General features: G+C 41.3%; 1 protein-coding gene across 5 annotated transcripts in view; it reads right to left on the bottom strand.

Annotated features, from left to right (window-relative positions):
• Positions 1–24,750, bottom strand: part of frmd3 (FERM domain containing 3) — a 208,152-nt gene extending 183,402 nt beyond the window's left edge. For 4 of the 5 annotated variants that reach the window (XM_048527462.2, XM_048527463.2, XM_048527464.2 and 1 more), the window contains exon 1: positions 24,290–24,750. In XM_048527462.2, the coding sequence (XP_048383419.2) occupies positions 24,290–24,394 (105 nt within the window). In that variant the 5' untranslated portion in view covers positions 24,395–24,750. Of the gene's footprint in view, positions 1–1,509; positions 1,593–24,289 lie in introns of those variants that run through there. The other variant, XM_048527465.2, reaches the window with a different exon arrangement.
• Positions 24,751–24,981: the final 231 nt, after the last annotated feature.

Below are 24,981 nucleotides of genomic sequence, written 5' to 3'. Positions count from 1 at the left end.
GTGTGTACAATCTACAAGAAGCAGTGCAGGAATTCACCAAAGATCTTCAGGTAATTCCTTCCAAACCCATCTTGAAGGACAAGTGCAGCAGACATGGAAATATATTGCTGTTCCTTCACTGTCACTAGGTCAGAATCCTGGAATTCCCTCCCTAATGGCATGGTGGGTCAACCCACAGCAGGTGTATTGCAGCGGTTCAAGAAGGAAGCTCATCAGCACCTTCTCAACAGCAACAAGGGATGGGCAATAAATGCTCACCGACCAGTGACGCCCACATACTACAGATGAATATTTTAAAAACTTAACAAAGGATCGAGAATGCGGGGAATTAAAAGTGATTAATAAAATAAGCAAAGTGGTGAGAAAAAAGCATTTTCACTGCCTGAGTTGGTGGAAGCAGGTTCAACTGAGATCATCAAAAGAGAATTATATTGTTATTTGAAAAGGAGCGACATGCTAGAAAAGAAAGGATAATTTATGATACTCATTTGGCCTCCTCTAGTGCTGTAACAATTCTGCGATCTATGGCTCCTTTAATCTCTCCTGCAACATTAACCAATACCTGACCCCTTCTGTTGCTCCACTTATTCTCTCCATATATGTGGAAGGATAACAAAAGTTAATATTTCACATCAACAACATTTCATCAGGTCACAAGTGAACTGACAAGTGGTGTTTGACCTAATTGATTAACTTTTTCTGTCTCTACCTGAGTATTTCCAACATTTTCCATTTTTATTACTGAAATCTAAATTCACATACCAAGTTCAGCTGTATGAGCTGCAGCTAAGTTCCATTTACAATTAATCCTTCCACTGCTATAGTAGCAAAAACACCAGATCCTGGAAAGTAAATAATTGCATTCTAAGAAAAAAAGTTATAGCAAATCAAAACAACTGAACTCCAATAACACATTAATTGTAATCTAAATTCCCCAAATATATAGACAGTATCCATTTAAGTAATTGTTGATTTCAGGACTTCGATGCTTTGATGGGGAGTTGGAATTTCATTCAAAATAATTAATTACTCCTTACAGCTAACATTAGAGTAAATATTGCTGTAGCAGATTCAGTAATTAGGCCAGTGTTGACAATTGACCAATTAACCTGGCTCAGTACTGCATATGAAGGCTTTTCACTCGAAGCTGGGATTCTTCCCAATTGGCTCAAAGTCTTTTTAATCAACCTGTTCAGAATGCAGTGGCACACCACAGGAGCAGGTGAAATTTGCACCAAGGCCTTCCAAGGTGGGGGTCTGCGCTACAGGACCCCAAAAATTTGGATCTAACATGCCAGGTTTCATTCTGGGATCTGGTTTGTCCAATATTACCATCACTAGGGTTATAATAACATGTTATGGCACATCACCTTGGCTATCACATCCTGACAGTGGACTTGAAACCAGAAGCAGGAACATTACCACTGCATCATAAAACCCTCCAAATAAATCTGTGTGAAAATTGTAACGAGCAGGGTATTACCGCCAAACAAGAAATGAAGAGCTCACCAACTAGAATGTATGGTTATCGCTGGTCTAACTCCAACAGTACTCCTTTCAATATTTATGAGATCCCAAGGCTTGGATTTTGCCAGTTAAAATATCTGAATTTCAATAAACCAGATATGCTTCTGCCAGGGTAATCATATCAGGCTAATCAAAAGGTATGGTATAGATTTTTCAGAAAGATGGGCTACTTTCAATAACTCTTGCTGTCGCATTGTGAGAGCAGCTCTGAGAAAATAATGAGAATAAAAATAATGGTGAACATTTCAAAATTGGACAGAAACTCCAGTGATTTTTAGCTGTTCCTATGTTTAAAGAAATCTTACTTCACTTTAAATGTAGCCTCTACATCTCCCCAAAGACATATTTCAGATGTAAGAAAGCATCAGACGATTTTCAATCACCAAACTTCTCAACTAAAATAATGATAATATTTCTAAACATCAAATATCAAGGCTTATTTTGAAAATGTCCTAATTGCTCCCTTGTCTTTTTTTAAACTACAAAGATAGCCACCCAATTGATGGCTTGGCACAACAGAGAGCAAAGAATAAATTATTTTCACATGATCTTTGTTCAATTGTTCTTTGATCTTTGTTTTCTCTTTTTTTCCACATCCTTACAGATAGATCTACATAGATTTTTCCACAATGACATGAATAGTTCATCACTCTCTTTAGCTGATGCTGTTCACTATCTTAGTCAGGTAACATTGGAATGACAAAGAGTTGCAAGTTTGATCTTCTTTTCCCATCTTACTCCTGTGATAGTACTTTTAATAGTATAGTAATTTGTTCTAAGTCTAGCAAATACTAACTGATATCATATAACAATGGTATTGTATCAAGCTTGGATTGAGTGCTAGCAGTTCTCGGTAAGTAGAGTTCAGAATATTATTAAAGAGTCAAAATTTCTTTTTTGCACAACCTAGTTTTGTTTCTAGTTAGCATTTAACTTACAGTTTTAAATTCTAAGCATTTTGAATCAACCGGTTCAGACATATTGTAACATGGTTCTGTCTCAAGCAGGACATGACTGTCAATCTTCCAGCTCACATACATAGACATTGTAATTGTGTCACAACAGCCCAACAGCTTAAATTGTAAAGTACCCTGCCTGCAGCAGAGTTTTAACAAGGTCCCCCAGTGGAAGAACACCTGGGTTGAGTTAATTAAAGAAGGAGCTGAAACAGGTTCCCTCTGTGACTATGTCAACTAGGCTTTTGAACTGGGAACATAGAAAAATAGCCAAGACGTGCAACTTAATACCAAAGTGTGAGTTAAAATGATCACTGAGTTAGTGATTAAGCGAGTTCAGGGAGGAAGGAAGTGCTTCTTTGTTTTGTTAACTTTACAGCCTCCAGGAATTGGTTCTTTTTCTGCCATAGGAATAAAATGTAGTTATTTGGCGAATGCTTGGTAAGTGTCAAAGATTTATTCTAGTCCTAAGGCTCAAATTAATGTCATAACTGGTGGCAGGTTTAATAACACACATTTAAAAAGCAAGTGTATTACTGAATAATATAATTAAGTTGTTATGACAAATACATGAAAGAGAGCAAAACAGATGATGTGTCAGAGCTGCAGCATGTGGGAGCTCCTAGATGACACTGTGATCCAAAGCAAACACATCTATGGTAAGTGTTTGAAGTTTAAATTTTGTGAGCTTAGAGTTCAGCTAAGAATACATGAGCGAGAAGCTGAAATAAAGATATATGCATCAGATAGAGGACAAAATTCCTGGATATGTTTAACCGGATGCAGTCACAACCCTCATGACGGGCTCTTCTGATTTGGTCAATGTTCAGAAAGAGTGTAACTGTGAGGAAAGTCAGTAAGGGGTCTAGGAGACTGGAAAGAAGCAGCCTCAGCCTTTCCAATTTCCCAACAGGTTTGAGGAGAAGAATATAAGGTTCTTTCAGAGGAGAGTGGGGGCTGCAGGATGGACCAGCAAACTAGTACAAGAAACCATTAAGGGAAGGGGAGATAGTGGTAGAGGTAGTGGGGGACAATTTAGTGAGGGGAATATCTGTAGCAAAGATTGTCAGTCCAGATAATGTTTTTGCCTACCAGTGCCAGGGTTCAGGTTACCTGGTCAGGGCTAGATAGCAACTTACAACGAAACAGGGAGGATCCAGTCATTATGGTCTTTGCAGGTAGCAACAACATAGGCAAGGATAACAAATGTAGAGGATCCATATAGTCAGTCTGAGGAGCTAAGCACAAATTAAGATGCAGAACCCCAAAAGTTATAACCTCTGAATTATTACCTGGGCCACCTGTAAATTGACAGAATAGATCGGAGGCCAGGAATCATACAGTGAGTAGTACACCTCCTGGCTCCCAAAGTTTGTCCACTATCTACAAGACATAACACTGAATAGAACATAGAACAGTACAGGCCCTTCGGCCCACATTGTTGTGCCAAATTATTATCCTACTGTAAGGTCAAACTACCCTGCATACACTACATTTTACTATCATCCATGTGCCTATCCAAGAGTTGCTTAAATGTCCCTAATGATTCTGACTCCACTACTACCGTTGGCAGCACATTCCACGCACCCACTACTCTCTGTGTAAAGAACTTACATCTGACAGCTCCCCTGTACTTTCCTCCAAACACCTTAAAATTATGCCCCCTCGTAACAGTCATTTCCACCCTGGGAAAAAGTCTCTGGCTATCCACTCTATCTCTGCCTCTCATCATCTTATACACCTCTATCAAGTCACCTCTCATCCTTCTTCGCTCCAATGAGAAAAGTCCTAGCTCCTTCAGCCTTTCCTCATAAGACCTGCCCTCCAGTCCAGGCAGCAGCCTGGTAAATCACCTCTGTACCCTTTCTAAAGCTTCCACATCCTTCCTATAAGGAGGCGACCAGAACCAAACACAATATTCCAAGTGTGGTCTAACCAAGGTGTTAAAGAGCTGCAGCATAACCGCATGGCTCTTAAACTCAAATCTCTGGCTGATGAAAGCCAACACACCATATGCTTTCTTAATAACCCTATCAGCCTGGGTAGCAACTTTGAGGGATCTATGGACGTGGACCCCAAGATCCCTCTGTTCCTCCACACTGCCAAGAATCCTGCCATTAATCCTGTATTCTGCATTCAAATTCCAAAATGAATCACTTTTCACACTTCTCCAGGTTGAATTCCATCTGCCACTTCTTTGCCCACCTCTGCATCCTGCCAATGTCCCATTGCAATCTATAACAGCCCTCCACACTATCCACAATTCCACCAACCTTCATGTCTTCAGCAAACTTACTAACGCACATTTCCAATTCCTCATCCAAGTCATTTATAAAATTATAACAATGTGCCGATATCAAATGGACTGCCGCACTTCAAAAGACAGTTCACCACTACCTTCTCAAGAACTAATAGGTAATGTCCAGCCAGCAACACCTGCACCAATGAATGAATCTAAAAAGACAAAAGAGAAAAGGAAATAATAGAGGAAACGATAAATGACCTGAGACTGGAAAGGGACAGAAAGCAAAAATCTGAGAGTGAAGTAGCAGATAAAGCTAGAGGGTATAAAAAGAAAAAATCTTTAGAACTCCAGAAGTTACTTGTGGGTGCGACGTATACATCCCACTAAGTAATCATTTGATAGGACGAAGCATAGAAGGAAGAAATCATGGGAGGTTATCAGAAAGGCATAGTTGTAATAATGGAAAAATTTAGTTTACACCTCAGGTGTAATCTTCACAGCCCCTGAACAACATCAGTACAGGTGAGATAATTGAGAAAATAAGGTGAGATCAGCAGAAAGAAGATTTTCTATTCTGAACGGCAAGACGAGAATCTCACTGGTGAGCAGCAAGAGGCCTGTATGCATCACTTGAATAGATTAGCATCCATTTATTACCAAATCTTGACTCACTGATGTACAGTTCCTATTCTCCCACCTGCCAATTAGGGATTAGAGGGCAACAAATCCCGAAATGAAACTCAGAGCAGGTAGCTTGTGACTCCAGCTCACTGCTAGCTCACCCAGGCCTGTATTTAAGATAGCAGTCAGCAACATCTCATGGCATTATTCACAGGCAACCAGTCCAGGAATTTAAAATACGTCAGTTCGGAAAGTGCACAGAGATCAGTCAGGGATCTGATTAGTCATCAGTCAGGGCTAGAACATAAGATTAATTAATGATCATAGTGAACCAGCCCTTACATAGTAGTGACTTTTAGATTCAATTTAAGGTAGAAAGGAGTTGAGTAGCCACTACTCTTTAAATAAAAACATAAATAAGGTAATTATGAGGGCCCAAAAGCAGAGCTAACTGATGCAAATTGGCAAACAGGATCAGTCCATACAGATGCAATGGCAGATACTTTAAAGGAATATTTCAGAATACATAGAACTACTCAAACGAGTAAGAAAAATTCCAAAGGACAGATCCATAATCCTTAGTTATAAAGAAATGTTAAAGATAGTATCCAACTAAAAAAGCAAATGACTAAAAATTAAGGAGGGAAAAGCTAGAGTATGAGACAAAGCAAGCTAGAAATCTAAAAATAGATAATAAGAATTCCTATAAATACTTTAAAACAAGCTAACAAAGTGACTTTTGGTCCCACAGAAAGTCAATCTAGAGCACTGATAAGGGAAATAAAGAGATGGTGGATAAACTGAAAAGATATTTTGTATCTCAAAACTGAAGACTAAGTAACATCGCACCAGCAACTAGAAATTAAGAATGGGAAGGGAATTGTCGAAGCTGCAGGCTGACAAGATGCTGTGTCCTGACGGCCTTCAAACCAGGCTATAAAAAGCATTGGCTACTGACATGGTTGTTGCATTGCTTTTAGTTTTCCCAAACACCTTCAGAGTCAGGAAATTCCCATTTGAATGGATGGTAATTGTAATGGCTTTATTCAAGAAGGGAGTCAGAAATCGAGAAACTACGGGGCAATCAGCTTAACATCCATCATAGGAAAAAAAATTAGAAGATATTATTAAAGACAATATGGCAGGATACTTAAATAAGGCCACAATAAGTAGGCTAAGTTAACATGGTTTTGTGAAAGGAAAATCATGCAAGACTAATCCATTGGAATTTTTTGAGGAAATGACATATGCTGTGGATAAAAGGGAACTTTTACCTCATCAAAATTTGATTTCCAGAAGGCATTTGATAAAGTGTCACATCAAGGTTATTGAGGAAAGGAAAAATTCATGGTATGAGGGGTAACATATTGGCATGGACTGAAGACTGGCTGGCTAACAGTAAGGAAAGAATAGGTAATGGGTCATAGAAACATAGTGTGTAACAAGACTTCACTGTTGTAAAGATGACAAGGTCCAGAGCTGGATGAACACAGCAGGCCAAGCAGCATCTTAGGAGCAGGAAAGCTGATGTTTCAGGCTGATGTTTTCTGATGAAGGGTCTAGGCCCAAATCGTCAGCTTTCCTGCTCCTCAGATGCTGCTCAGCCTGCTCTATTCATGCAGCTCCACACCGTGTTATCTCAGATTCTCCAGCATCTGCAGTTCCTATTATCTCTACATTTTCCCTGTTGTAAACATAGATGCATAGAAAACAGGAGCAGGAGTTGACCATTCAGCCCTTCATTCCCCAGCCTGTCATTCCCCAGCCTGTCAAGGGAAAAAGTCTAATTCCACATCCAAGTTTTGAATAGTGAGGTGACAATCTCATTAGTGCATGGTGATAGGCCTACTTGCATGTAACTGTATGTCATTAGAATCGAATCTCACCTCTTTGATGTGCATTTTCTAAATCTTTCACAAATAGGTTTGAAACCAAACTGCAGACCTTGATGCTGAATTTCCTCTAAGGCACTTCAATAAAGACAAACAGTTTCTCTTTATTGAATTCTGTCTTCTTCCAGGAATTGTCAGTCTTTTACCTGGAGCTAGTCAAGGTTTGCGACATGGCTGTTGTTGGTCCCTGAGAAGTCAGCTCATAAAGGATCAAAATCTTCCTTTAAAACAGTACAGCACAAGAACAGGCCCTTTGGAGTACCATATGTGTGTGAACCATGATGCCACTCTAAACTAACACATGGTCAGTATCCCTCTATTTCCCAATTAAATACTCAAAGAACTGTAGACACTATAAATCAGGAACAAAAAGAGAAGTTGCTGGAAAAGCTCAGCAGTTCTGGCAGCATCTGTGAAAAAAAATCAAGAGATAATGTTTCAGGTCCAGTGATCCTTCCTCGGAATTGTCTTTCTCCCTCTATTTCCAGTCTGTTCATGTGGCTGTCTAAATGCCTCTCAAACTTAGTAACATCTGCTTCTAGCAATTCCCTTCACAATGCACTCCAGGCACCTACACCCTCTGTAAAATATTTTCCTTCCATAACTCCATTAAACATTTCTCCTTCACCTTAAACCTATGCCCTGTAATATTTCACATTTCATCCTGGGGAAAAGATTCCAACTATCCACCCTATCTATGATTAGATTAGATTCCCTACAGTGTGGAAACAGGCCCTTTGGCCTAACAAGTCCACACTGCCCCTTGAAGAAACCCACCCACACCCATCCCCCTATAACCCACAAACCCCTGAACTCTACGGGCAATTTAGTATAGCCAATCCACCTAACCTGCACATCTTTGGACCGTGGGAGAAAACCGAAGCACCCAGAGAAAACCCACGCAGACACGGGGAGAATGTGCAAACTCCGAACAGACAGTTACCCGAGGCTGGAATTGAACCAGGGTCCCTGGTGCTGTGAGGCTTTAGTGCTAACCACTGAGCCACCATGCCGCCTCATAATTCTTTATACTTCTATCAGGCCTCCCTTCAGCTTCCAATGTTCAAGTGAAAACAATCCAAATTTTGCCAACCTCTCTTTACAGTTAATACATTCCAATCTAGGCAACATCCTGATAAACCTCTTTTGCACCCTCTCCATAGCCTCCACATCCTTCCTACAGTGTGCAAACCAGAACTGCACAGAGTACTCCAAATGTGGCCTAACTGAAGTCTTATACAGCGGCAACATGATTTCTCAACTTACATGCTCAATGCCCTGACCAATGGCTTCTTTACCATCTCATCCACTTGTATTGCCACTTGTAGAGAACTATGAATTTGGATCCCAAGATCCGTCTGTATATCATTGCTGCTAAGGATCCTGCTATTTATTGTATACCTTCCTCTTGCATTTGACCTCCCCAAATATATCACCTCACACTTGTCCAGATTAAATTCCATCTGACATTTCTCTGCACAACATTCTAACCGATCCATATCCTGCTGTCTCCTTTGATAACCTCCCTCACTAACCACAACTCCACTAACTTTCATGTCATCGGCAAACATACTAATCAAGCCACCTACGTTTTCATCCAAATCATTTAGTTATTTAGTACAAACAACAGAGGTCCCAACACTGATCCTTGCAGAACACCACTGGTCACAGATCTTACATCAGAAAAACGCCTCTCAACAGCTACCTTCTGTCTTCTATGACAAAGCGAATTTTATATCCAAGTTACCAACTCACTGTGAATGCCATGTGGCTTAATCTTCTGGACCAGCTTAACATGAGGGACCTCGTCAAATGCTTTAATAATGACGACATAGACAACATCCACTGCCCTATCTTCAATCACGTTTATCATTTCCTCAAAAAACTCAATCAAGTTTCCGAGCAAGACCTTCTCTACATATAGCCATGCTGACTATCCCCAACAAGTCCATTCTTTTCCAAATGCAAGTAAATTCTGTCCCTAAGAATCTTTTCCTATAATTTCCCCCAAAACTAAGAAAGACTCACTGGCCTATAATCCCCTGGATTGTCCCTATTTCCCTTCTTAAACAAAGGAGCAATATTGGCTGAAACAAAAGTAAAAATTGCTGGAGAAACTCAGCAGGTCTGGCACCTGTGCAGGAAGAAAGTAGAGTTAATGTTTCAAGTCCGGCGAAACTCCATCAGAGCTTTCTGATTCCTGGTTCCCATCCCCTGGCATATTAGTTTAAACTTTCCTGAGCGGCACTGGTAAACCTCCCTGCAAGGATATTGGTGCCCTTCCAGTTTGGGTGCGACCTGTCATTCTTGTACAGGTCAACCTGCCCTGGGCGAGATTCCAATGATCCAGATATCTGAAACTTTCCCTCCTAAACCAGTTCTTTAGCCATGCATTCAACAGTATTACCTTCCTATTTCTGGCCTCACTAGCATGTGGCAGAGGAAGTAATCCTAAAATTACAACCTTAGAGGTCCTGCTTTTCAACTTCCTACTCAAGTACCCAAATTCCCACTACAGGACCTCATCATTCTTTCTGCCTATGTCATTAGTAACGATATCGGCCAAGACCATTGGTTGTTCATCCCGCCCTTTTAGAATATCCTTTGCCCAGTCACTATACATCTTTCACAGTGCCACCAGGAATGCAACAAATCATATAAAAACTGAAAGAACTGCAGATGCTGTAAACCAGAAACAAAAGCAGGAGTTGCTGCAAAGGCTTAGCAGGTCTGGCAGCATCTGTGAACTGAAATCAGAGTTAATGTTTCAGGTCCGGTGACCCTTCTTCAGAACTTCTGAGAAACATTCTGCGGAAGGGTCACTGGACCCAAAACATTAACTCTGACTTCTCCTCACAGATGCTGCCAGACCTGCTGAACTTTTCCAGCAACTTCTGTTTTTGGGTATGCAACAAACCATCTCATTCATGGTCACAGAAACACCTACTTGTGACCCTTACTGTTTAGTCCCCCATCACTGCCACTTGCTTAAACTTCGGCCCTCCCCATTGTACAACAGAGCAATCATGGCACCACTGACCTAGCTGGTACTGTTGATTTCCCCTAGGAGGCAGTATCCCCTCCAGACAGTATCCAAAATGGTACACCTGTTTGACAGGTGAATGACCATAGGGGGCTCCCGCATTGCCTGCCCATGCTTCCAGACGATCATCCAATACTTTTCTATCTGAAAAGCCCTTACCTCTGATGTGACTAGCTTGCTGCATGTGTTTTTCACAATGTTCTCAGCTTCATAGACCACATAATGAGTCCATCCACAGTTCCAGCCACGTCGAACTGTCAACCAAGGGCTTCAGATAAATGCATACGTTGTCACCATGGACACTGTAAGTGTCACTAATTTCCACATATTGCAAGAGCAGCATTCCACAGGGGTGAGTTCTGCCATTGTGAACCGTGCCAACTCCAACTACAGACAATAATGTAGGCACCAATTTCACAATCTTACCCACAACTTACCAAATCAAATTTCTCACTTTTGCTCGCTATTTCCTAACAAACTACAAACCACAAAAATAAGTATGTTATGCTCTATCTCCCTCCAGACCCGACTCACTCAATCTCAAGACCTAGTTCCTGAACAGTCAATCCTACATCATCTCCAGAGCTCTGCCTCTGAATTCAGCCAGATTCTGGATTCTGTCTTCTGGGCGCTGCTGTTCAAGAACAGGGTTCTCTATCAGTGGGGTTTTAGGTGGCTAGTGAAGGATAGGGCATGGGATTCAGGGTTCACCAATCTTGGGGCTATGCTGAAAAATTGAACACTAGATAGTGCTGACACATTTAACCCTTAGGGTGTTAGACAACATCTGCTATTTGACCAAAATCATACAAAGTCTGATGACTATTGTACTCAGCCCTGATAATGCATAGAGAATCGAGGCAGCTCAGGTGTTCAACCAGCTTCCAGAGAAAGTTACCTCAATTTTTCCGGAATTTGACACTGACCCTGAGTACCAAACCCTCCCTCAGGATCCCACACCCAACAACTTGAACCACTGAGGAAATTCCCTTCAAAATAGCATGGATGAGTTTCCTGCATGATCTGCAGATAAACACTTTCCATTCCCTTGTCTTTATCCACTGCCTGGCAAACCTTTGGCATGTCACTGTATCTTCTGGTGGTGAAGATCGCCTGTGAGGTATGGAGGTCCTCCCTCTTTGCACTGGCGCTCTAAGGTGGAGAGTGTTGCATGCAGCAGCCCCATGCAATAAAATGATAGTCAGTTCAGTCGGTGCCATCCAGGAGGAAAGTGTTCCACATTTATCTGGATTGTTTTTGGTTGCAGCTCCTATATAGTTTTTTTTAATTAAATGATTGCATTTGTTTTAAATTGTACTTCAGCTCTACACTCCTTATCAATCAAGATGGCCATAAACAGGCCCAGGCACTGAAACGCAGTAAAGATGGTGACAATTCCTGCCATGCAAGATGGAGTGGATAGCTAGTGGACAGATCCCACTTGCTCCTCAAAGCCTCCAACTTTTGCGAGAAGTCACTAACATCTCAGATATGGTCAATAGGCAGTAACTGCCTGTATCTACCCCAGTGGCGGCTGATATACCTCCACATAAAGAAACTAAAGGCTCTTTCAGAAAGCCCAGAGTCTATTGTCCTCAATACCATTTTCTCCAGATGAATGAGGCACAGTGTCACCACAGACTGCAGCTGTTCTAGGTCACTGTCACGGAACTATGTTCCCTGTCGAAGTGGGACCTGCAACTGGAGGCACTGGTATTCATCCTACCTCGAACACCACTGAGGAGACAGCCACCCTAAATGTTTATGCAACTAGCTGTTCCCAAGAATCCACTGGGCCTTTGTGTGGGATCTCTCAACCATTGACCCATAAATATTTCAAAAAGCTGTTACCAAAGCAAATTGTGCCGGGTCACACTGCTTCATTTCATTTCATTTCCCCATGATGACAGCAGTGCTGTAGCTCAGGCAGTCAGCTATGCCACAAAGCTGGTTTCCCTCAGGTCTAGAATAGTACAGCATTTACAGAAGTCATGTTGAGAACACTAAATCATAAAGCAGCAGACTGCATCACCAGAAAGGGATTCTATTTCATCAATGTACGATTCATTTGTGATCACTGGTACATCTTAGAAGTCTGTGCCAAATACCCTATGATGCCTATCCTCACAAAGTCTCAGGTACTGCCTTATTTCAAGGGCTGGGTACCTTACACTGACGGTTACTGGGAGACAAGGGATACCCTCTTCAACTATTGAAGGTTACTCTGTTATGCAACCACATTACAGGCTGAGTATAATTAAATGTACGCCATTCTTCAACCAGGTCCATACTGGACCAGACAACAGATGAAAACACTGATGCCTGGAATAACCTATTGGGGATTTTGGGGAGAAGGGGGAAACCTTGAGTACACTCCAGACAGAACATGCTGCATAATCCTGGAATGCTAGGCTCTGCACAACTGGCACAATCAAAGAGGAGATACGATGAATGCTGGAGAGCTCGGAGAGTGGCAGCAATCTTCTGAGGATGAAGATGAGGACATCAAGCTGGAGGAATATCACCTTCTAAATGTGAGAGTGCTGCAGTATCAGGCACAACAGGACTCAACTGGCACCCAGTTCCAACAGATATGAGCTAGATGCAGTGATCATTCATTGACTGCAAATGTGCTGTTTATGAAAAGCTGAGCAGTTTGTCCCTGTTCCGAGAAGTAGGTGGAGCTTTTCTTTGAATTTTCTTCGCCTTTGTTTTTCTCGAATAAAAATTGAACACTTTCTAGTGTGTAATGCTCCCACATTGAACAATGAGAAAATGTTGCTAGACTGGGTATTAGAGAAAGAGTAGCACTACCTTGGACAGAGTTCTAAAATCACATGACTCCACAAATAGGTAACTTGAGTAGCTTGGTTTTCACAGGAGCTGTTGCAATGAATGCCAATCAGACAAGTGATGATGCAAAAAAGCAAATGTACTTGTGAATGTGAGCTTGTATGGGCAACAAAGCATCAGCCATGCAATCTAATTGACCTCATAAATGTTTATACTTCTCTCCTACAAGTACTGTGAAGAACTACATCTTGCTGGCAGCAATTGACCTGGAACACAGCAAGGCTTCGGAAATGGCACAGGCACCAGGAATCCAGAGAGGTGCAGCAGGGGTGAACACTTCCGGCATTGTTGAGTGCACAATAGCATGAGCAGGGTGCCATGAAGGGATTGGTAAAGGGGTGAGATGCAGAGAACTGTGTCAGACAATTTGCTAGAGGTCATAGAGAGTAAGCCTCCACACGAGGCCCTGAAATGGACGCAGCCAGTTTCAGGTAAAATTCAACCCAGAGTGTCTGCATCTCTTTGTTTGTGCCTAACCTGTATTCTGTGAAGACTGCACCATTTAACTCCTCCAAAGTAAATGAGATTGTGAAATACTGATAATATGGTCAGACAGCGTAGGGGAAGAGCAAGAGTGCTAACTAATCATATTTCCTTTGCAAGCCAATAGTTACAATTTTTTGTTATCCGATGACAACACTAAAATTTGATGTGTTCAGGTGGAAAATGCTGTTATTTGTTTTCTCAATTAAGTTGTAAATCAGAGTTTTTCTAAAATGTTAAGTACCACCAGGTGCTTGGATTATGAAATAACATCTTTCTTCAATTCTCTGAACATATAGTAAGATGGTCCTCCATCTGATAACATGGCTATTTTGCGAATGCTCATTAATCCGTTTTGACAGTATTTTTCTTGTTTAAATTGCTTTTCTTTCTCAAAACAATCAGGATATATCACATGATACACATCTGTCAATTGCTGCTAGAATCAGTGGAGGTTGCCATAGTACTTTTAAACTAATGAACTATAATACTCGCCAGTAAATAATTAACAATTGTAATACAGTTTGATCTCTGAGAAACCCAGGATGAATTTCATGCAAGATATACGAAGAATAAGTTTCTTGGCTAACAGAAAGGCCATCACACATGATAAAATTACAAGCATTCTGAGCATAAACCATCTCCTGATGCCAAGCGCAACAAAGGAACAAAACTCAGATCTGAAATGTGTTTATTTTCCAAATCAAGACACTACTGTGATGATTAATCTTGGCCTGAATGCAGTACCAGCTAGTGACAGGAACTTTACTGAAACAACAAAATGTATACATTGAGTCTAATTGAATTTTTAAATCAACCAGTGAAATATTTGTTAATGAAACAGGGCTTTTGTCATACAGCTCAATACAGCAGTTATTCGTTCAGTTATTACAGTCCGTTGTGTTACCACAATGCAAGATTTCCATCATAGTTTTACTATAATGCAAAACAGTGTAAGAAGAAAAATAATTGCAGTACATTTCTAGATAGAACTGATCCTTCAGCAACTACTGTTTTAATTACAGAAAAAAGACATTATTCACTGTGGTCAAAGCTCAGTTGCTAGCCAAATCTCTCAACTGAGAAATGAAGCATAGCCCATGACAGCCAATAGAGATGGTGGAAACGCTACATGGATCCTGCAACTTTTTTTGCCTTAAAAAGGTACATGCTCCACTTTTTCTGTGATTCAACAAATTTGCCCAGTTAATAGCTAAGTTGGATTAACCAAGTAAACCAACATGAAACTTGGTCACTTCTGCATTAGTTGATGTAAACAAGGACAGCAATACAGGCATAGAACTTGACCTCATTGTCCATATGTTGGGACGTTAAAAAGGGACAGAGTTCTTGTTTCTAACTAACAAGCTGTAGCTCTAATTGAACATGCAGGTGTGTATAATCATATCAGCAAATGGCAGAATCTGGGTGAATTGAGATGCTGCACACAAATAACTGACCAACACTCACTCAATGAATACACCAAAAGATAAGTATATTTAAACAGTAATCAAGTTCACAACTGGAGGGCTTTCGTGGTACAGTGGTATAGTCCTACCTCTAGGCCAGAAGACCTGGATTCAAGTCCCACCTGTTCCAGTATGTTTTGAAACATGTCTGAATAGTCGATTTTAAAATAAATCTTTAACTTCACATTTTTTTAATATGAGACCTTTATTTCAGTTAGCCATACTCCAGAAAACTCATGTCCCATGTACTGGCCTCTCCAACATTTAGAAAACCAATTCACACCCAGTTAAACCCTTAACTAGTTATCATCTGTTCCTTTGTTCCATTAGGTGTCTTTTACTACGTAATCAACCTGTTCAGAGGTGTTATGACACGCATCTGGAGCAGGTGGCACTTGAGCCTTGGTCTACCTAGTGCAGAAGTAGGGCACTAACCCTCCGAGTGCAACAGCTCTTTCATTTAGTCATAAGTATGCCTTGCTTTGTTGATAAAAGAACAACATATCAACAAGCAGCAAACATCTCACCAAGTAAAGAATCAACATCTTCAGAACAGAAGTGGGGATGGGCAAGTTTTGGGGAGGGGGGGAACATGGGAAGAGGATGGGAATTAAATTAGAAGACAAAAACATACTGTTGTATAAATATATTAAGCTAATTATGTTGTATTCTGAACACATGCAGAATTTATAAACGTCCTAGCTGCACTGAGTGACAAATGACACATTATCTGGTTAGAAGCCAAAATTGTACATTGGATTCCAGCTCCCAGGAAGAAAACTGAGAGAGATTGACAAAGGCCCTCCTGCCCAAGGGATCTCCAAGAGATGACAAAACAGATTCTAATCAAAATTCCTCATTCACTTTGTGCCTGTCAGCAGCCCTCCAGTAAGAAAATGATTGCTAGCTGGCATTCGGAAGGTCACAATCAGAAAGCATAAATAGCATCAAATGGCAAGCAGATAAATAGCACTTTTGATTGCATTCCTTCCCCTACTTCAATGACAGAACAGAATTCTGTGGTCCTCACCTTCCACAACACCAGCACTGGCATTCAAAGGTAGGTCTTCTGCTATTTCCACCACCTCCAGCATAATGCCACTAAACAGGTATTCCCTTTTTCTGTCAGCATTCCATCGGAGCTGCTCCTTCTGCAATTCCCTAAACTATTCCTCCATTAACCCAAAACATTATTCCACGCCCCAACATTTTACCATGCAATTGTAAGAGGTGTAACACTTTACCTCTTTCTTCCTCACAGTCCGAGGCCTCACGCACCTCTTTCAGGTGAAGCAGCATTTTAATTGTACTTTTTCCAATCTAGTCTACTGCAATCACTGTTCAAAATGTGGTCACCTCCACACTGAGGGGGGACTAAATAGAGACCGTGTAACCACTTTGCATCCCTGACCAGTCTGCAAGGATGACTCCAAACATTCAGGTGCATTCCATTTCAATACGCCATCTGCTCACATTTCTGTTTCAGGCCTATGCAATGTCCACTGAAGTCCCAAACAAGCTAGAGAACAGTACCTCATTTCCTGTTGAGGTATTTTCCAGTCTCTGGGCAGAACTTGCAGTCATTTTGATATTCAGCATCCAAGTTATTTACTTTTATCATATTAGACAAGAATAAACCGATTGATAAGTCTCATCCAGATGAACAACTGCGGAGCATGTTAATATGGTCAACCATGTCATAGCTGCAGAGAAGCGTAACGAGGAATAGATTACTTTGATCACAGTCACACAGAATGCAATGTGATTAAAAACCAGTTTCAATATTGATAGGAGAAATTCAAACAAGGAGTTCCAGAAAAGATTTGGGAGGGAACAGGACTTTCAAAGATTTGAGAGGAAAGCAAGTTGGAAATGGGTTGGAAGTTTGCAAGCACAGTATGTTCAAGGCTTTTTTTTAAGTACAATTGTATGGTTAACTTTGTTTTTAATCAACCTGTTCAGAGATGTTTGAACCCAGGCCTCCGCAGAGAGGGAGACACTACCGTTGTGCCAGAGGTTATACGGTTAGTTTGAGAAGAAAAAGGTCAGCACCTGAGAGAAAATAATCATTCACAATATCAGCTAATATAAGGGTCAGGTCACCAATTTTGTGGGAATAGTGAAGCTACTTAATGCTTTAAAATGCTGGAACTCTTAAATTCCTACTGCATGATATTAGGATCACAAAAGGACTGTTAGGTGTGCTGACATAAATGCTTCACACTTCTTAAGTGATTGTGAATTGGTGAAAAAAATTACATTCTGTGTTTACTACAACTTAAGTCATTTCTAATGATTAGTACAAATTCAGATTATAATAAGATAACAAGTTGCGGATGTGGAGGAACACAGCAGGCCAGGCAGCATCAGAGGAGCAGGAAAGCTGACGTTTTGGGTCAGGAGCCTTCTTCAGAAGGCTCTGCTACGCCCCATGCCCCAACCTTCTTCCCCATTCAAATTTTCTCCCTCTCTCTTTGCCTATGATTACTGACGTCCTGCTCAGAGTGCCAGCGGCCTCCAGTCTCAGACTCAAGAAGCTGTTGTTTTTAAATATGTAAGGCTAGACATTAAGTACTAACGCTACTTAACCAAGGAAATACCACAGGCGATTCTGATATTATCCCATACCCTTACCCCACCCTCTCTCTCCAGGCACAGTTCTCAATTGGTCTGCTATTACATACTACCCATTGTTAATCACTAACAGTCCCCATTAATATTCATCCACCTAGCCTCACCATTTGTCTGTCCAACTGTTCTTCTCTCTCTTTGGACTCTGTTTCCACCATTATTTACTCCTTGCCCCCTCCTACCCACCTTATCTTCAGCATAAAAACCAACTCTTTCTTAGCTACCATCAGTTTTGAATCAATGGGCCTCAAACATTAACTCTGATTTCTCTCCACAGATGCTGCCAGACATGTTGAGTTTTTCAGGTAATTCTGATATGGTTTTCAGCTAATAATATCCATCCTAGCTACTGAATTGATCATGGCCATTTTGTTTTTCTGTTTCTCTAGTTGATGAAAATTAAAAGCAATTGTAATGTCCATAGTTCTTCCTGACTGAAATTAGGTAACTTAACATTCAACAAGGTCCAAACCTGGAACCTTCTTGGTCTGTATAGATTATGATTTTTAACAGTATGCATGGGTTGAGATGCAAGCAGATGAGACAAATTAGCCACTAAATGATTATTTACAAGCTAATCTGAATGCTGTTACAGTTTTGTAAACAAACATCCATTATCATAGAATCCCTACAATGTGCAAACAGGCCCTTCAGCCTAACAAGTCCACACCAACCCATCCCCCTATAATCCACCTAAATTCCACATCCCTGAGCACTATGGGAAATTTAGCATGGCCAATCCACCTAGCCTGCTCATCTTTGGACTATGAGAAGAAACGGGAGCACCCGGAGAAAACCCACACAGACATGGGGAGAACGTGCAAACTTCACACAGTCGCCCGAAGGTGGAATCAAAACCGGATCCCTGGAACTGTGAGGCAGCAGTGCTAACCACTGAGCCACCCTATAATCTATGTGAATGAGATAACACGGTGTAGAGCTGAACACGGCGTAGAGCAGGAAAGCTGACGTTTCGGGTCTGGACCCTTGCTCCTCTGATGCTGCTTGGCCTGCTGTGTTCATCCAGCTCTACACCTTGTTATCTGAGATTCTCCAGCATCAGCAGTTCCTACCATCTATATGTATGAATTGTGTCCATTCTTTCTTTTATCCATGGTTTGACAGCATCGCCGTTAGGCCAGCATTTATTGCTCATCCCTAATTGCCCAGAAGGGTGTTAAGAGTTAACCACATTACTGTGGGTCTGAAGTCACTATAGGATGGGTAAACCAGATGAGTTTTTCCACTCATCAGCAATGGATTCATGGTCACATTTATTGAATTCAAACTCAACCATCTATCATGGCGAGATTCAAACCCGGATCACCAGAACGGTCCTGTGATAATATATGACAGAGCGATAACTTCACCAAGTCTTTTAAAGCAGAAAATCTACAATCCTTACTTAGTCCATCCTCCCTACACTCTAGTTCTATAACAAAGATGCTGACACAAACTGTTGTCTGAAGTGACCTACGAAGCTTTTCCATTGCATCAAACTACTTACAAAGAGTAAATGGACTGCTGTGGTTCAAGAAGATACATCCTTTTCTCACAGCAACTAGATGTGAGTAATAAACAACAATCTTCAGCTATAACTGCTGAGTAGATGATCCATCTCAGCCACCTCCAGTGGTCTCCAGCATCACAGTTGCCAGTCTTCAGCCAAGTCAATTCACTCCACATGATAAGAAGAAACAGTCAGACGCACAAGATATTACAAATATTATGAGACATCATTCCAGCAATAGTACTGAAGATTTGTGCTTCAGAACCTGCTGCAGCCCTAGCCAAGCTGATCCAGTACAGCCATAGCACTGACATCTAGCTGACAATGTGAAAAATTTCCCAAGTATTTTCTGTACATGAAAGGAATGACAAATCCAACCTGGCAATTACTGCCTCACCAGTCTACTCTTGATCATCAGTAAGGTAGTTGAATCGATCATCAACAGTGCTATCAAGCAGCAAATTCTCAGTAACAACCTGCTCACAAACGCTCAGTTTTGTTCTGCCAGGGCCACTCAGCTCCTTACCTCGTTACAGTCTCTGTGCAAACATGGGCAGAACAGCTGACTTCCAGAGGGTAGGTGAGAGTGACAGCAATTGGCATGAAGCCTGCATTTGATTGTACGTGATGTCAAGGACCCCTTGCAAAACTGGAGTCAAAGGTAATCGGGGGCAAACTCTCTGACACATAAGAAGATGGTTGTGATTGTTGGAGGTCAGTCATCTCACCTCTAGGACATCTCTGCAGGAGTTCCTCAGGGTAGTGTCCTAGGCCCAACTATCTTGAGGGGCTTCATCAATGACCTTCCCTCTATCGTAAGGTCAGAAAAGGGGATGTTCACAGATGCCTGCATAATGTTCAATACCATTCGCAATTTTTCAGATACTGAGGTTGCCCATGTTGAAATGCAACAAGACCTGGTCAATATCCAGTCTTGGGCTGACAAGTGGCAAGTAACAGTTGCACCATATAAATGTGATGCATTTCCAATAAGAGACAATCTAAACACTGCCCCTTGACATTCAGTGGTGTTATTATCCATAAATCCCCCACTATCATGATCTTAACAGTTACCATTGACCAGAAGCTCAACTGGACTCAATGTGTGGATACAGTGGCTACAAGAGCAGGGCAGAGGTAGGAATACTGTGATAAGTAACTCCCCTCCTGACTCGTCAAAGCCTATCCAGCATCTAAACGGCACAAGTCAGGAGTGTGATGGAATACTCTCTATTTGCCTGGATAAATGCAGCTGCAACAACACTCGAGAAAATTCACACAATCCAGGACAAAGGAACCTGTTTGATTGGCATCACATCTGCAAAAATCTTCTTCCTCCACCACCAACGCTCAGTAGCAGCAATGTGTCCTATCTACAAGATGTACTGCAGAAATCCACCAAAGAACCTTAAACAGCACTTTCCAAACAATAACCACCTCCGTCTAGAAGATGGGCAGCAGACATATGGGAACACTACTACTTGCAAGTACCCCTCCAAGCCAATCACGATCCTGACTTGGAAATACATTGCTCTTCATTCACTCTGGCTGGGTCAAAATCCTGGAATTCCATCCTTAACAGCATTGTGGGTCTACCTGCACCACATGGACTGCAGTGGTTCAAGACAGCAGCTCTCTACCAGCTTCCCAGAGGCAATTAGGGATGGGCAATAAATGCTGGCCAGCCAGCAATGCCCACTTTTGCATGAGAGATTGAAAACAAACTGGTGGGTAGAATTAATGAGAAACACAAAATATTCTATAAGCATATCAAGGGGAAGAGGATAACCAAGGAGAGGAACGCTTTAGGGACAAAGGAGGCAGTCTGTGTGTGGTGCTGGAGGACATTGGTAGGGTCTTAAACAAGTACTTCACATATTTCTTCACTTTGGAGAAGGAGGATGTAGGTACAAAATTTGGGAGAAGAGACTGGAGGTTCTTAAGCATTGACAAAGGGAGTGAGGAAGTAGTGGAGGTTTTCGTGCAGTTAAAAGTCAACAAATCCCCAGGTCTGGATAAGTTATACTGCAGGCTGCTGTAGAAGGTCAGGGACGAAATTAAAGAGACTCTGATCCAAATTTTAATTCCTTTCTGACCACAGGGAAGGTGCCCGAGGACTGGAGAGCAGATAATGTGGTTCCATTTTTCAAGAAAGAAACCAGGACATTATAGACAAGTGAGTCTCACATCAGTGATAGGGAAAGTAATGGGGAAAATTCTGAAGGAAAGAATTAATCTCCAGTTGGACAGTTGATTTGATCAGGGATAGTCAGCTTGACTTTGTCAGAGGGAGGTCATGCCTAACCAATTTGATTTAATTTTTCAAGGAGGTTACCAGGTGTGTAGATGAGTTTAGCGCAATTGATGTAGTTTACATGGATTTCAGATTAGCTTTTGACCAGGTCCCACATGGGATACTGATAAAGAAGGTAAAAGGTCATAGAATCCACGGTGACTTGGTAAGTTGGATGCAAAATTGGTTTTGTGGTAGGAAGCAAAGGGTGGTAGTAGAAGGCTGTTTATGTGACTTGAGGCTGATGTCCAGTGGCATACCACAGGGATCAGTGTTGCATCTCCTATTGATCATGTTATGTATGTAAACAACATAGAAGAGAGTGACAGGTGGATGTGGGGAGAGGGGGAGGTGTGCGGGGTAAGTACGTTTACAGATATGACAAAGGCTAGCTGGATGGTTGACAGTCAGGAAGGTCTTACATTATGGAAGAATATAAAAATGGATTGATCGGATCGGCAGATCAGTGGCAGAGTGGAACTTCATCCTGAAAATTCTGAGGTGATGCAGTTGGAAGATGTAACAAGGCAATACTTAAAGAATGGTGGGACACGAGGAAACACAGAGGAATAGACAGATCTCAGGGTGTTTGTCCAGAGATCCCCGAAGGTAGCAGGAACGATTAGTAGGGTAGTTCCGAAGGCATATGTGACACTTGCAAGAGCAGGAAGGTTATTTTGGTGTTATATAAAACTTTGGTTATGCCACAGCTGGAGTACTGCTGGCAGTTCTGGTCATCAAACCCTAGGAAGAATGAGATTGAACTGGAGGAGGTGCTGAGGAGATTCACCAGAATTTTGGCCGGAATAAAAAATTCAGCTGTGAAGAGAAACTGGGTAAGCTTGGAGTGTTATTGCTCAGAAGGCTGACAGGGAACCTAACTGAGTGGCATAAAATTATGAGGGGCATGAAAAGAGTGAATGGAAAACAACTGTTCCTCTCAGTTGAAGCGCCAATTAACAGGGAGTCACAGTTTTAAAGGTGAAAGGAAGGAGGTTTAGAGGAGATGTGACGAAATTCTTTTTCATCCACACGGTGGTGGGAATCTGGAATGCACTGGTGGGAAGGTGGCTGAGGCAGAAAACTTCACAACCCTTAAAGAGAACATGAATGAGCATTTGAAATGTCATAACATTCAAGGTTAGGGGCCAAGTACTAGAAACTGGGACTAGTGTAGATTTAGATGCATCATTTTGTTGGGACAGATTCAATAGGACAAAGAGCCTCTTCTATATTGTATGATTTGATAATTCATACTATCTCTGTAAGACCAATTATAAAAGGTAACTACAGTGGCTTTATTCCTCCACAGAATGAGGCAGCATTTACTACCTATTGGGAGTTAGGAATCAACCACAAGTTGCCGTGGGTCTGGAGTCACATGTAGGCCAGACCAGGTAAGGATGGCAGTTTCCAGCCCTAAAGGACATTAGCAAACAGATGGGTTTTTCCCCCAACAAGTGGCAATGGATTCAGGGTCATCATTAGCCTTTAATTTCAGATATTTACTGAATTCAAATTACACCTTCTGCTCTGGTAGGATTTGAACCCAGGTCCCCAAAACGCTATCTGGGTCTCTGGATTAACTGTCCAGTCACAAAATGACTAGGCTGTCACCTCCCCCCATGCTAGGTATGACCAAAAAGCCATATTAGAGAAAGCATTCAAGAATTTTGATTAAGGACTAAATGAACTTACAACAACAAAACATAAGATGCTTGATAAATCAATTATTTTAAGCTTAGTTATTCACAATGAATGGTAAGACTATTACTTCAAATAAGTGAACATGACATTCCATGTAAAATCTACCAGCAGGCATGAATTCAAAATGTATATCCCAATCAAAATCTGTAGAACTGTATCATCCAGTTATGATAATTGTTTACAAAATGGAATATTAGTATTATCAACTCAAAGTTGCCCAAATACAGTAGCCTACATCTTAGAAAACAATTGTAAATGCATGCCTATTTGCTTTAAATGATGTGACTGAAATTTACGCAAATATAACACTTCTGAAATGTTTTCCTGTGTATTTAATGTCGTGTGAGCTTAAATGAAAATAGCTTCGTTATTATTGCGATTCCACGGTACTGGTATAGAGTCATGCATTGATCTTAAACTCATCACATGCATCAGTGCGCTGGAAGAAAATTCACGTATTGCCAAATAAAGCATAAAGGCAAAGATAAACGCAAATCCTCACTCAGGAACCACTCTGTCAACGTCCAGAAATCGAGAAGTGTAAAATAGATTTTTAAAATTTGGATATTCAGGATAAACACACCGAAACCCACGTGTGCGCTCATACAACACATTTATTTACTCTATTAACAAAAAATACAACTTTTCAGACGGAGCAAAAACTGGTATCAGTAAATGAATCCCATCACATAACATGACACCTGATTATCAAAAGCGATAATTAATCGTTGCCAATCCGATGGCAACATCATTGTGATAATAACTTGACATTACCACTTCGTAGTATAATACGTGAGGGCGGAGAAACTATCTGTGAATTTAAGCCATTTCAATTATATAGTAATAAATATCCATCGTGTACTTTTAGTTTATAGTCTAACATACTTCAGAACAATATTACCTTATTAATAGAAAATTAAAAGGTTTTGTTATAGCAACCAAATAAATAATTATACCCATGCTTTAAAGATAAAACTCTCAACTCACGTAAGAATCTTCGAAGTAGTTTATTTACGGCAGGATTTTTAAATGTTAAATCTATCAGCCCCATTACTGTACCTGAATAATACAAGGTAGCTCAGTGTCATCCAGCAGTCTGATTGTACATTTGATCTCTTGGCTTAAGGACTTGATACTTGAACTGCGAAAGCGAAGCATTTTCATGCTGTTCTAATTTCTCTTTAATTAATCATAGAAGCCGTCAACCTCAAAATCAAACATCTCTCGATTGAACTGAAAACGCTTTGGGCGTGTATCGTATTATGAAGAAAACACTACCACATGGAGAAGAACACTGACTGCGTCAAGCGGAGTCTATCTCGGACGCTCACTCAAGATTTTATTGACATTTATACGGCAAGATGAACATCAGCAGCACCGGTGAAAACTCCAAAGGCAGAATCTGAAAACAGAAACTATTCTTTCCCTTGCTAGATAAGACCAGGCTGGAAGTCAAACACCTGTTCGATGTACTGTATATGGAAGCTGCAGCTCACGGTACGGGCTACAAAGCTGCTTCTCTGATGCATTGCTCCAGCTCCTCCTCGCTCAGAAGGCGGGCGCGCAGCGCGGCGCCAGCAGTCAGGGCTCAGCCAATCACAGCGCTCGGTGCGCGCCTCGCGTCCACGCGCTTGTGGTGCGCGCGGAGCGGGCCGCCGCCGGAACAAAGAGACGTGAGGGTTCGGTGCAGAGCGAGTGAATAGTCGGCTACACTGTCTGCTTGCACATTGCCAGTCGATGTTATTCCTGCA

This window comes from Stegostoma tigrinum, chromosome 3 (assembly GCF_030684315.1).
Source record: "Stegostoma tigrinum isolate sSteTig4 chromosome 3, sSteTig4.hap1, whole genome shotgun sequence".
Lineage (NCBI taxonomy): Eukaryota > Metazoa > Chordata > Chondrichthyes > Orectolobiformes > Stegostomatidae > Stegostoma > Stegostoma tigrinum.
This window is presented reverse-complemented; position numbering and strand designations above follow the sequence as displayed.